Here is a 14,110-nt window from a genome sequence, read left to right as displayed (position 1 = left end):
TACTGACCCTGAGGTGCTGGATGCCGATTGTGGGACACTGACTGCTTGGTGTGGCAGGATGTTTGAGCGTATATGCAGCTCTAAACCACAAGATCTTAGTGCTGCCTTCCACCAGTGCTGACAGCTGAGCATATCTCTAGACGTTGCCGTGTGTGTGTGTGTGTGTGTGTGTGTGTGTGTGTGTGTGTGTGTTTGAAATCACTCTTGGTGGAGAACTACTGGCTTAGAATATGAAGTGCTGACAACCTGACCTCTTATTCTGTAACTAGTACTTGATGTTGATACTTTAGTTAAACATTAATTTTTAAAAAGTCATTAAGGCCAGGCTTGATGGTACGCTCCCTAGCAGAGGCAGGCAGGGTGATCTCTTGAGTTCTTGGGCCAGCCTGGTCTACATAGCAATTTCCTGACCAGCAAGGGCAACATAGGGCAACCCTCTCTCAAAACAACAATAAGAATGAATGGCTTAGAGCAATGGGTCACAATGTGGGGGTTGTCGAATGACCCTTTCTCAGGGGTCATCTGAGGCCATCTGAAAACACAGATGTTTACATTATGATTCATAACAATAGCAAAACTACAGTTATGAAGTAGCAACAAAAATCATTTTATGGTTGGGGGTCACCACAGCATGAGGAATTGTATTAAAGGGTGGCAGCATTAAAGGTGCACATGGTTGGCTCTGACCTACACACACACAAATAATAAATGTAATTAAAAATATTTGTTTTATATGTGTGTGTACCTGAGTATATGTATGTGCACTGCATGTATGTATGAGCCTGCAGATATCAGAAGAGAGTGTCAGGTCCTCTGGAACTGGAGTTACAGTTGTAAGCCTTGTAGGTGCTGGGTACTGAACTCAGGTCCTCTGCAAGAGCAGTAAGTACTCTTAACCGCTGAGCTACCTCTCCAGTCCCAGTAAATGGAATTTGAAAAAAATGGGTGTCCCTGGACTTGACACAGTGCAAAGCATTTGGACTAGCACTGGCCCACCTTAGTTTTTCAAGTGTTAGGTAGCCAGTTGGGCCTGTTGAAGTCTGCATGAGTCCACTCAGCCGTGTGGGTTCCCAGCTGTGCTCTGTGCGTTTCTGTGTGCACTGAAGCTGATGAGGAGAGAGGTGTGTTTACAAAGTGCAGTGTATGTTACTAAACAGTGAACAGGACGGGAGGTCACTAGGCAGAGGGACTGGGTTTCTTTTGAGGGACTTGGTGAGTGAGGAAAGGTTTCTTAGTCTCCGATGCAATGTCAACTATTAATTTATTGTTTTTCACTTTCTCTTTTATCAGAAACCTGAGTTATAACAGACTCTCTGAGATTGACCCCGACGGTTTTAAGGACTTGACGAATCTACAGGAAGTGTGAGTGTTCCCCTGAACCTATAGGGATGGAGGGCAGAAAGATGGGGGGAAACCCTTGCATTTTGTACTGTTCTCACTTTCCTGGGTGGGTTGTCTCAGCGTATAGGAAGGGACATTTGCATATAGGTCTTTACTGACAAATGGCACTAGGATGATCCCTCTTTTTAGTTTTTAAAAGTTTAGTTACCCACGTTTTTAGTTACCCACAATCAACCAAACATTCAAAGTAGAAAATTCCAGAAGTAAACAGTTGATGAGCTCAAGCTGCACTCATTATGAGTGGTGCAGTGGAGTCTTGCGGTGTTTTGCCCAGGTCACAAATCCTCCATTTGTCCAGACTGGGTACACTATCCACGCCACTTGCCCAGTTATCAGATCATCAGCCATGGCATTGTGGTGCTTATGTTGAGTAATGCCCGTTTTCCCTAGTAATGGTCCCAAAGCACAGAATTGGCATTATTGACAATGGGACACGCCAAAAAGAAGCTCTGAAGTAGGTCCTTTAAGTGAAGAGATGAAAATACAATAAGATTTTGTGTAAGAGATTGAATTCACACACATTTTATTTTGTAAGTATTCTTTTAATTATTGTCGTTCTCTTACTACAACTTACATATGGAAAAAAGACTGTATGTGGGGCTCCAGGTATCCTTGGGGGCCGAGGAGTGTAGCCCTTGTAGATAAAGTGGTGCCATATTAAATTTCTTTCCCTTTGCCACAGCCCGTTTTTTTTTTTTTTTCTTTTCTTTTCTTTTTTTTTTTTTAGTTTTTTGAGATAGGGTTTCTCAAAATTTTGGTGCCTGACCTGGATCTCACTCTGTACACCAGGCTGGCCTTGAACTCACAGAGCTCCGCCTGGCTCTGCCTCTCGAGTGTGGGATTAAAGGCGTGCGCCCACCACTGCCTGACTAACACCAGCCCCTGTTTTCTTTGAAGGGCATGTTGTAGTGCCAATAGGCATACTGAAAATCGTGGTTACCTGATGGTTGTGTAAGAGAGTGCCCTTCCATGGAAAGCCCTGTTGACAAATTGGGACACAAAGCTATCCTGGTACTTTCTCACGGGTCCCACAGAGGTGGAACAGTTTAGTCAGTGGTGATACCTGGTGTCAGCCCACCGTCTGTGTTTCTCATGAATCTGACATAAAAGCATAGGCAATAGAGGCTCACCTTCCCGGTACCTCCTAGCAGAGCCAAGCATCACTGCTATTGAACACCAGGCTTGCTACCTTTGGAGCATCCTTTAATGTAGTCCCCAGTCATTCTTTTGTTTGTTTTTGTTTTTGTTTTTTTGTTTTTCAAGACAGAGTTTCTTTGTGTAGCCCAGGATATCCAGGAACTAGCTCTGTAGACCTTGAACTCATGGAGATCCGCCCGCCACTGCCTCCCTAATGCTGGGATTGAATGTGTTGCCACCACCGCTTGGCTAGTCATTCTTTTTATTGTGATGCATTCTGCTTTGATACATGCGCTGGGATTATCAGGAATTTTAGCTCTGTAGTAGCTTTACAGACACTTCATGTTAGTTGCACAGAGCCAGCCACTGTGACGACTTTCTGCAAACTACATACATATATGCACGTAGTTTTAGAGTCAAAATGTATATTACAGTTTTTTTTGTGGGTTTTTGTTTGTTTTGTTTTGTTTTTTGTGTAACCAGGCAGGTCTCAAAGTCACAATCCTGAGTGCTTAGAGTTACAGGTGTTTATAGTTTTATAACTGGCTTACCTACTAGTCCTCACATTTAAAAATACATAATTTAAACTTCCCCTCATTATTTGGAGACTTTATTAGGCTCACTTTCATATATTTTAGGATGTTTCCACTGCACTAGGTTCCCATACTTCCCCCGAATGCCCCTTAATCGTTGCTGTCTCTCCCTACATTCTCTCCCTCAACCCCATCTCCCCCTGCCACCTGATCCTCTCGTTCTAGTCCCATCCCATCATGTCTCTGCCCCCATCCCCAGCCCACTCATAAAGCCTATGCTCTATATGAATATTTATATAAAACTACTATAAAATTATTATCAAGTTCTACTGATTTCCTCTTAGAAAGACACCAGTCATATCACTTAGGATCTACCCATATGACATCAATGACATTCTCCTATAATTGTGCTTGACCGTGCTAGCCCAACACTCTACCACTGAGCTGCAGTCTCAGTCTCCTTAACTCCGTCCTTAAAGGCCCTCTCTGTAAATATTTCTATATTCTGATGTCCTAGAAGTTTGTGCTTCAACACACTAATTGGGGGAAGAGGACACAGTTCAGCCAGTCCTTGTTATCCAGGTTGATAAGCTAAGTCTACCAGGAGCCAGTTGGCTTTGTAACTCAGTGCTTTGCTTTGGTCTGGATGTTGTTGACTCTTGAGGTTACTATATGTTCAAATTCTGTGTCAGTCTCAGGCATTATTATTGGGAGAGACTAAAATGATGGCATTCCCTGTGACATCACAGGCTTTCGTTTGTACTTATTTACATGTCTGCTTTATGTTAGCTGCTGTTCTGGGTTAAATGAGATACAGAAATAGGTCTGTGACTGGGGTGAGGCAAGTGAGGGCCTGTCCTTAAGTGCTGATGTCACAAGGGCACCAAAACTTACCAGCCAAGATAATGGGTATTTTCATGTCATACTTTCAAAGTCAAGATGAATGTTTTAGGAAGTTCACAATGAACAAAACTATAAAAAGTCTAAAGACAGAATCGATGTTTCTGGAGCTTATCCTTTTGCCTCAGTACCAGAGTGGCTTGGTTGTGCTGCTTTTAGTCTGTCTTGTCTTGGACTTTTAAATTTGTTCATTGTGGATTGTGTTTTGCATTCATTTCGACACATACTTTAAATTCTGTTAATGTGTTCTGTGTGCTGTCATTCATGCATGTGGTAAGTTTATCTCCCTCCATCCCTGTTCCTTGCTCATAGAGGCTTCTTTCTTTCTTCTTTTACTCCCTTGACCCCCCCCCCCCCCCCCCGCTGTAACCTCCATCACCCCCAGGTTCCTTAAGAGTTGATGCTCATAGCTAGTATGGACAGTGTGCACCAAGCTCACTCAGTGCTCTGTAGCCACAAGGCCCCCTGTTGGGGGAGCAAGAGAGCTGGACTTGAGGTTCTGGTTCCGGATCTGTTCCTGCACAAATGAATTCCCTTTCCCCTTTCTGTGACATTGATGTAGTGACCATGGTCAGTCCTGTTGTAGTTCCTGACTTAGGTGGACAATGTGATTTCTTCCTGCTTTTGGAACTCTGCAGCCCCCATGCTGAGTGTGTTGTTTAGTGACACATCCTTGAGGCTGACAGATTGGACTTCTTGCCACTGATGGCCTCCTACCTCTGTAGATGGTGACTTGAATTCATCGTGCCCAGGCAGCAACACTAACTTCTCACCGGTGGTGACCCAGGTTTCCCTAAGAGAATTGTATAAAATCCTGGTGACTCAAAGAGGTACCAGCAGTGAGTGGTGGGAACTAAGTAAGAACATGGAAGAAAAAAGCCCAAACCAAAAGAACACAACCTGCCGTCACCACACCAGCGCTTGCAGATGCACTTGGCTCAGGTCAGTTCTCCCAGACCTTGTGGTCTTTGGAGACAAAGGCGGGTGCAGTAGTAGTTGCGGCTTAGCAGTGGTTTAGTTTTGGAGGCTCTAGAACCACATAATGTTGGGGTTGGGTAGAGGGAAAGCAAGCCCTTTGGAAGCCCCTGGAGGACATGGCCTTTTGCAGCTGCTTTCAAGTCAGTCTTCACTGCGTACAACCCGAGGAAAGCCCACCAGGGTGTGCCTCCACCAGAGTGCTGGACACCGAGTCCTCTAAGAAGAGGGCTATTTATACAGTCCTCTGAGAAAAGGCCCTGGGATCATATTACCACAGGTGGCTTGGGAGTGCTTGCTACTCTGCTGCTGTGCCCTAGAGGGCTTCTTGGAGAGGGCAAGGAAGCTCTGCCTCCAGGTATTTATGGCTCAACTCTGCTCTGTCCCAGGCTGCTGCTCCCTCCCTCATCCTGCTGGTGTGCATGTACAAGCACACGTGTGGAGGGTTACAATGGTTGTATATGTAAAGGAAGGTTGAAGTACTGAGGGATGTTTTGATGGACTGCTTTTTTGCTCTTAGTACTGACTGCTAAGTATTTCCCACTTTTAGATTTATTTCTTCTGGATCCTGCCCAAACCCTGTGACTCTGGTACTTGTATTATTTACATTTCTTAAAGGAGGAAACTCCAGTATAGCAAGGTTAAATGGTATGCTGAAGGTCATTTGATTGGTAAGGAGTAGAAGAAACAAGCCCTCTGTAATTTAAAAATCCATGCTGTATGACTTCATGCCCCAAACTCCCTGCTCGGCTACTTGCTAACTGCCGTTGTTGTTGTTGTTGTTGTTGTTGTTGTTGTTGTTGTTTTGTTGTTGTTTTGTTTTGTTAGAGGTGGATTTGTAGTAAAGTGTACTCCTGAGGGGCTGGTGTGTTATTCAGGCTTTGGACAGAGCTTGGCACACACTAAGCATTGGCCCTTCTTGTCATGTGTGATTATTAACTTGAAGCAACTAGTTCTCCATATCCATGGATTTATCATCTGTAGATTCAGCTAACCTCAGATTGATAATTGAAAAATGCATCTGTTTGGAACACATACAGATGTACTTAATTTCTTGTCCTTATGTCCTATATAGTGTAATCTAATGGTTTACCTAGCGTTTACATGGTCTTAGGTGTGCTAAGTAATCTAGAGATGATTGAGGGTTCCTAGGACACATTCAGGTTACAGACAGGCACTGTATATATTTCTATAAGGTTCTTAAACAGATTCTGCTATTTGCAGGGAGTCCTGGATCAAACCTTTGTAGCTGGAGTTTTCTCCAGTCCTGCCTGGCCACGGTCAGGACAAATCTCTCTCACCCACCAGTCCCGTAGCCACTTAGACCCACCCGAGTAAACACACAGAGACTTACATTGCTTACAAACTGTATGGCTGCAGCAAGCTTCTTGTTATCTACTTCTTCTGTGTTAAATTAACCCATATCTATTAGTCTATAAGTTGCCATGTGGCTCGTGGCTTACATCTCGCTTTTCATGGCAGCGGCTGGCAGAGGCTCTCTGATTCAGCCTTCCATTCCCAGAATTCTCCTCTCTCTTTATCCCACCTATACTTCCTGCCTGGCTACTGGCCAATCAGTGTTTTTTTTTTATTAACCAATCAGAGCAACACATTTAACATACAAAATATCCCACAGCAAACCTTCATGGAAATCTTGTGTCAGTGTTATTCTCCAGTACCTGAAGCCCTATTTAAAACCCATGTTTGCTCTTAAGCACTATTGCTAATGGAGTTTTCCTTGTAAAAAACAACAACCAAACTCTCAACCTGACTCCTATGAACTGCAGCTCCATCTTTGTTAGGAGATAGCCCACAGCAGCCACTCTGTCTACAAAGAGCCAATTGGCTAAATGAATTAGTAAGTAAACTCTGCTGGTGGTCAAAAGAAGGTTTTCACGATATATCCCTAAGGGGAAAGCAGTGTTGAACAGTGTGTGTAGTATATAAGTGTCTGTATGAAACAGAAACATGCAAGTCTCTCATAACTGTCCCAGAAGCTTCCTCTTGGGCAGAGCAGGGGCCTGAAGTGTAAGGAAGCTTTCTCTTTTACTGAATACTCCTTATATTCTTCATTGGAGTGTTTGGAACTCTGTTATGTGTCCATTTCAGCCATTCAGTAAATAAATACAGCACTAACCCACCCTACCTCCATAGCCCCCAGTTACTCATTTGGTGGGTTTTATACTGTTTATTAAAGCCAAATTTGATTAGGTTAATAAATGATGCTGTACTGCAAACTGCCCTTTATGATACTGCACATCTTGCAGCGTGTAATACTCCTTTAATAAGCTACTCATGAGTAGAAGCTTTGAAAGAAAGCTGCAGGATCAGAGTGTCCCAGCTGACCTTAAGGGTCAGAGGGAAGCGTCCCACCTCCAGGTTCTGTCCTGGGGTCAGGCAATCTGTGTATCTCATTGACCCTACTTATACCTCCACCAACTCAGGGTTAGGCCATGAGTCATGCTTTGGTCCTGAATCATCAGGAAAAGGTTTACAAAAGCTAGGCATTTCAGGAAGATTTGAAGTGCTTGAGTGGAAGTAAAGTTTTGGGTGTGGGGGTGGGTGGGTGGAGTCATTGGGGAGGTGCTAGAGCACAGGGCGTGAGGAATGGAAGAGTGTAGAACCCTAGATAGTGAAAGTATTTCATCACACACTTTCCTTAACCTCTAAAATGCCTGTATTCGTGGAGACTGCTAACCATCCAGAGCACCTCTTTTCCTTCAGTGCCCCAGCAGTGCTATTTTTGATCTGTCTCTATTTCAGTCTGGCAAACAGCTCTTCATGTCTCAGAGTGAGATTGACGAGTTTGCCTTCTGAGGATTGCATTCTCTTTCCTGCAGTACAAACTGGGGAGCCAATAGCGATGGAGCCAGCAGCTTACATTGAACTAGCATTTAGAAATGTTCTAAAAGTTAGCTAGCTGTGCAGTTAGTTCTTCTTTGGGCTCCAATTGTCTTCTCCATAAATCAGGCAGCCCTGTTGAAATTAGAGCCTGCTATTTCTGACCGAGCCTGTTGCTCCAAGACTGCTCATCAAGACATACAATTCCCTGTTAATCTTTAGCCCCAGTCTACTGTTCCTGCATAACCCACTTCCAGCAGGCTCATGGAGATGTGACGTGCTAGCCTGCACCTTCGCCTCACCCATTTTCAAGTTATGATAAGCAGTCAGGAAAACAACCTTGATGTTACCTGAGGGATTGTGAGTGTTCAAGCCTGTCCCATGCTTCCTAGCCTGTGAGCTTGCTCTTTTTTTGATTTGTCCATCTTTGTTCATCTCCTGGCTGTGTCATACATGTGAAGTGCTAGTGTGGGGTCATATGACCCCTGGGTATTTAAATGGACTTAAACTTACTATAATGTAGGGAACAACAGTTGCTGGTATCTGACTCAAAGTTGCTGCTAGGATGAAATTTTCTAATGTACATGGAATTTGGGTTGTAATTACAAACAAGCAATGAGTGGGTAGTTGTTAGGAACCTATATCTTAAGGTGTGACTCCCTAAGACATTGTTGTGTATTATGTGACCTTGGTCCAGTTACTTTACATTTCAGTGTTTTGGCTGCTTCATTGGTGTACTGCGATGTTCCTGGGACTTGCATCTGAGTATCTAAAGATGAGGTGTGATGCATGGAAAAGCTCCTAGAATAGTACCCACCTCAGTAAGTCTCTAGCAAAGCACCACTGTTACTCTACTACTACCTCCACCCTCTGATCTCCAGTGATCCTTAGAAATGCTTTCTCGTGGAGGATGACTTGTTGGCAACAGGCTCTTGGCAGTTTTTCTTGCTTTGATAAGTTGTGAGGGTCCTTTCTAGTAATCAGCACACTGGTGGGTACTACGAAGATTTATTGGTTGAGGATTGATGAGAGTTTTCAGTACTTCCACACTGTGATGGGAAATGGCAGGGCAGGAAGAGATAAGGAGAAGCAGAAACTCTGTGATTTAAGGGGCAGTCAGATAAGAGACTGTTAAAGTAATTAATTGTCTAGTTCCACAAACAAGGGCTCTTTAAGTGGAGAAAGGATTGGCCACATGATACAGACCTGCCTTCTCCCTGCCAGATGCTTCAGTCATGGAGCAAGTGAAAAAGGCATTTTGTGTCCCACAGTCAGTAATTGCCAAGCTTCATCCCTAACTGACTTTGGCACTGAAGAAAGCAGATGAGATAATTCAAGCCCCCACCCCTTCCATTCATTTCTGAAAAGATGGCAGACAGCCATATTATTCACACAAGTATCCAAGCTGTGTACTTGTTTGAATACAGCTGTCATTTCTGTGGTCTTGTCGTCCTCAAATGGAATAAGATGCTTTTTGCAACATACACCTCCCTTAAGAAATTGGGAACAAGATAGCCCATTTTTATCCCCTCAATTCCTCTTGTTAAAGACTATTTCTTTCTAGCCTATCCTCCCCAGAAGCCTGACTTTGTGCCCTTTCTTATGGCATCTTGGGCTTACATTGGAAATCTGACTTTGGATTCTCTTCCCAGATTTAAAAATGCATGCCCATGTAAAGAGGCCAGATTGAACAGCCTTTGTGGGTAGACAGGCAGGCTGTGCTTTGGTTTGTGGGCTTTCCCTTCTGTTAAAAGATATTAACTGTAGAAATCTGGATTTAGAATATTGATATGGGAGGAGATTCTAGAGAGTGAATCCATCTTCAGAGGAATTTCAAAATGTCAGTTTGCAGAAGCGTGGTACATTTGTTTTTGTTTGTTTTCTTAAAACATCACTGAGAGGCTTCATCAAAGTCCAGCTAAGCTAGAGCCTCAAATAGATGAGGGTGTGAGTCCAGCCCCCTTGATATGTCAGAGGAGGCACACTGAATGCCTCTGGAATGCCGTAGCTGGGAGTGAGCAGGCTCCAGCTCCCATTCTCATGTTGCCCCGTGCCTGGGACATAGAACCAGAGTAACTAGGAGGAATCTCTTCTTCCTACCCCCCAAATCCTTTGTGACTACTTTAGTTCACCAAGACCATTTCTGTTGATGGTCATGGGAACACATGGCCAGTTTTTACTATTCCTGTTAGCCTGATCTCTGAGCTGACGGGAAGCCAGAACGTAGTTCCTCTTGGTGTTTATTTCTTACCATGGGTATGATAAGTGGTTAGGTTTTATTTTGTTTTTGTTTTGTTTTTAAACTCTATGTGGCTTGTCTCACTTTAAAAACTGATTCTAAATTCCATATCTTTTATCTCACATCTCATTGTAGCCTTACTCTGTTAACTACAGCACTGATTTGTTATTTTTCTTGTATATGTTTTCTAACTAATTTAAATGCTCCAAGTGATGAGTTACTTCTTGTTCTTACAGGTACCTCAGTAACAATGAGCTGACAGCCATACCATCCTTGGGCGCTGCCTCCACGACTGTTGTCTCTCTCTTTCTGTAAGTGGTACTACCTGGAGACCCGGGGCTGTGTGGTGGGGCCATGGTGGTTGCTGACACTTGCTAGCAAGAAATGTGTGTTCCTGTGTTTTCTGGTTAACAGTGGCCTTTCTTAATGGTGCCTAATAATGGTCATAGCAAACACTTTGTTTTGCTGTTTGGAAGCTTATAGTGTGAGGTTGGAACTTTTGCTTCCTTTCTAATTTGGGGAAAATTAGTCCATCCCACCTCCACACCTGCTAGAGGTACATAGAACTAGATCTCTTGCTTTTAGTAGTTAAGTCCCAACTTGGGTTAATAAACTAGATTCAAAGAATGAACTATGTCACTCTCGTCCTTGTGCAGTGGATTTTGGTCAACCCAGTTTATTACCCGTAGAGCTTTGGAATCATCTTACCATCAAGGAGTTGTCTGTCACTGCCAGGTGTTAGCTGAGACAAACCTCTGTATGGTAGCTGCCTGTGCCTGGCTGTTACAGAGTGCCTGGGGGAAGAATCTGTACAAGGAAGGATTGATTTGGGACCGAGGCTTCAGAGGGTTGGCCCTTCATAGGGGATGCAGGTAGTGTAGTGAATTAGTGGGTTGCAGTAGGAGCTTGTGGCAGTGGCTGTCCACATGGTGCTTGCTGTTCCAGAAAGTAAGGAGGCTGGAAGCAGGGTCCTAGTAGCCTCCAAAAGCCTGCTCCTGGTGATACGCTTTGCTACATGGCCCTTGCCTCTGTGAGTTTGCAACCTCCCCAACAGTACCATTAGCCAGGGAACAAACATGCAAAACCTGAATTTGTGGGAGACATTCAAACTCAAATCCTAGTGCCGTGTGTTACTGTAGACAAAACATTGACAATGAGAAAAGGCATACAGAGTCTTAACCCAAAAGGAAGAGGAGGGAGCTTTGGGGTGTTACCATTTAAGCTGCTCCTAGCCTTTCCTGGCTCCACCCCATTCCTGTGGCATCATGAAGTGCCACTGGTTTAAGCTCACTCAGTGGTCTTTCCACATATGCCCTGAGTCATGAATGATTGCTACCAGGTCCCATTGGCAGCTTCCCCAGCAGAATGCTTTGTTATACTGAATTTCCCATCTCCACTTGCTCCCTGCATACCTTTAACTTGTTGATTTTAGCATTCATTGTCCCACCTGTACACATGGTTTTCTCAACACTGGCTGAGCAGGCTGAGCCCAGGGACTTAGCAGGAAGTTACTAAGATTGCTGGTGTAGCTTGCAGATCTGATTCTGGCTGGCCACAGGCGCTGTGTTCAGGGGTGCTGTGTCCTGTGAAGTTTGCCCTGGAGCTTAACCCTTTATCAGGCCTGGTAGCTTGCAGGAGAGCCTGGGGAGTAGACTTGTGACTCACTCTCTGTGTTCTGGAAAAATGACTTGCCCTCTCAGAACCTCTCTCCCCTCATTTACAAACTGTGTTCCTTATCCTTTACACATTCCCCGTGAGCAAGGCCGGGACTAACGGGGAGTGGGACGGACATAAAGCATTTGTTACCCCATGAGACATGATACATGGCCACTGCTTCTGACTGGTGGTTAGTCACAGCTCTGCAGACCTTGGTGAACTCTCACTTTTAGGACCATAAGATTTGTGAATCAGCTCTTGTTCTGTGAGGTGCTTTTGGGAAAGCTGTATCTATTTTAGACAGGCAAAGCCTGGTTTTCCTTTGTATCTACTTGGCCTTTGTGCACAGCATCTGGAGAGTGTTTAATTGCTGGTAAATTAGGTCAGTTAGCCGTACGTGAAGCTAATTACGGATGTGATAATCCCTGTGTGTCCATGAAGCACAGTACTTGAAGATACTTGTAACTTGTGGCTTCTGGAAGCCCAGGCTACAGAGTAGCAGTTCTGGTCAGCTCTAGGAATGCTGGAGTGTAGAGCATCAGGCCACACCCATCACAGTCCTTATTTACCAAGGCCACTTGCCCATGTACTGGAGCACAGGTGCTGGTCTCATTCTGCCTGCTTCTTACTGAGGAAGCTGGGGGAGGGGGGAGCAGCTCCCCACAAGTCTTCTTAGATGTAAGACAGTGGTAGAACTGAGGCTGGACGAAATGCCCTTACAGGTGATCTGAGCCACCGCCACCTATTCCAGTGGCAGGAGGGCCCCGACATAGTCTCTGGGCCTGTGGCTCTTTGAACTTCCCTTGCTCTGCTAACTAGAAATCTGTTTCTATTCTTTGGCACCAGTGCCAGGGAGCAGTTGGGCTGCTTGGCCCTGTTCCTCTTCTTCCATTAGACTATGTTGAAATATGTAAAGAAAAAAGAAAGCCTCCCTTTCTGTTGTGATTTGGCGTGGAAAATGCAGGTTCATGCTGGCAGCCACCTCATTGGTTTACTCTAGTCCCCATCTGACTTGGGCAGTAATTTGTCTGAAACTAGAAGTTTGTTGGCAGTCTAGGGAGCGTGGCTGTAGGCTATTTTGCCACCAGCAGATGAGCAGAAGGCCCACGGTCCCTCCTGATGGGAACAGGCAGGCAAACCACTGCAAGTCATGCAGTCGTGGAGCGACGTGCCCTCTTAACCTCCGCTGTGTTTCAGGACTGCAGGATTAAAAGGTATCAGCACTCTGTAAAGACGTAGCGGGTGCCTCCTTGGCTGCTCCTCTCTTCTGTCTAGAGCTTCCCCAGGTGCTGTGCATGAAGGTATGGCCGGCCGTTCATAGACACTTCTTGTCCTTACCTCGCCATTCTTTGTATAAGCTACGTAATTTTTGTAGTACTGGGGATTAAACTCAGAACTGTAGATATGCTAGGCAAGTGTCTGTCCAGGTATACCCCTGGTTCCTTTAAAGTGTGTGTGTGTGTGTGTGTGTGTGTGTGTGTGCGCGCGCGCGCGCGCGCATAGATGTGCATGTGAAGGCCAGAGGCTAAGTGCCATTTTCAGAAATACCATCTACCTTCTTTGAGACAGAGTCTCTCACAGACCTGAAGCTTGCTAACTAGACTAGACTGTCTGGCAAGTGAGTCCACAGATCCTCCGGTCTCCACTTCTCCCAGCACTGGGATCACAAATGTGTACTGCTGTGCCCAGCATTGTTATATGGCTTGTGAGGGTCGAAATCAAGTCATTGTGCTTGTAAGGAAAGCATATTACTAACAGAGCTCCAATTCTGCCTAATACCAGAACTTTTAAGACATGTTTAATGAGGCAGGGTCTTACTATGTTGTCTGGGCTGTTTTTTTTTGTTTTTTGTTTTTTGTTTTTTTTTTTTTTTTTTGGAGCTGAGGACGAACCCAGGGCCTTGCACTTACTAAGCAAGCACTCTACCACTGAACTAAATCCCCAACCCCCATTTTTTTTTTTTTAAGATTTATTTATTTATCATGTATACTGTGTTCTGTTTGCATGTATCCCTGTAAGCCAGAAGAGGGTGCTAGATCTCATTACAGATGGTTGTGAGCCACCATGTGGTTGCTGGGAATTGAACTCAGGACCTCTGGAGAACAGCCAGTGTTCTTAACCTCTGAGCCATCTCTCCAGCCTGTCTGGGCTGTTCTTGAACTTGAATTCTCCTGTCTCAGGATTTGGAGTAGTACCACTGTATCCAACCCTTTTTTGAATAAATGGAGGATCTGTGGAATAGAATCTATGTCTGCTGGAGCCATGTGAATTAGGGAAGCTTGGGCAGCATTCTTGGGGTAAATTTGTCAATAAACATATCAGGAAAGCAGGGACCAGTTGTCTGCATGTCTCTCATTGTCATTGGTACAAGTGTGGCCTGGGACAAGTTGCTTCCCCTCCCCACTGAGTTGTTGACTGGGAATTGAAC

At 44.7% G+C, this 14,110-nt stretch overlaps 1 protein-coding gene across 1 annotated transcript in view; it reads left to right on the top strand.

Moving 5' to 3' along the window:
- The window catches only part of Lrig1 (leucine rich repeats and immunoglobulin like domains 1), a 101,542-nt gene that overhangs the window by 37,105 nt on the left and 50,327 nt on the right, over positions 1-14,110 (top strand). The window contains exons 2-3 of the mRNA XM_036180401.1: positions 1,291-1,362; positions 10,263-10,337. Coding sequence (XP_036036294.1) covers positions 1,291-1,362; positions 10,263-10,337 — 147 coding nt within the window. The remainder of the gene's footprint in view (positions 1-1,290; positions 1,363-10,262; positions 10,338-14,110) is intronic.

The sequence above is a fragment of the Onychomys torridus genome, chromosome 3 (assembly GCF_903995425.1).
Source record: "Onychomys torridus chromosome 3, mOncTor1.1, whole genome shotgun sequence".
Classification (NCBI taxonomy): domain Eukaryota; kingdom Metazoa; phylum Chordata; class Mammalia; order Rodentia; family Cricetidae; genus Onychomys; species Onychomys torridus.
This window is presented reverse-complemented; position numbering and strand designations above follow the sequence as displayed.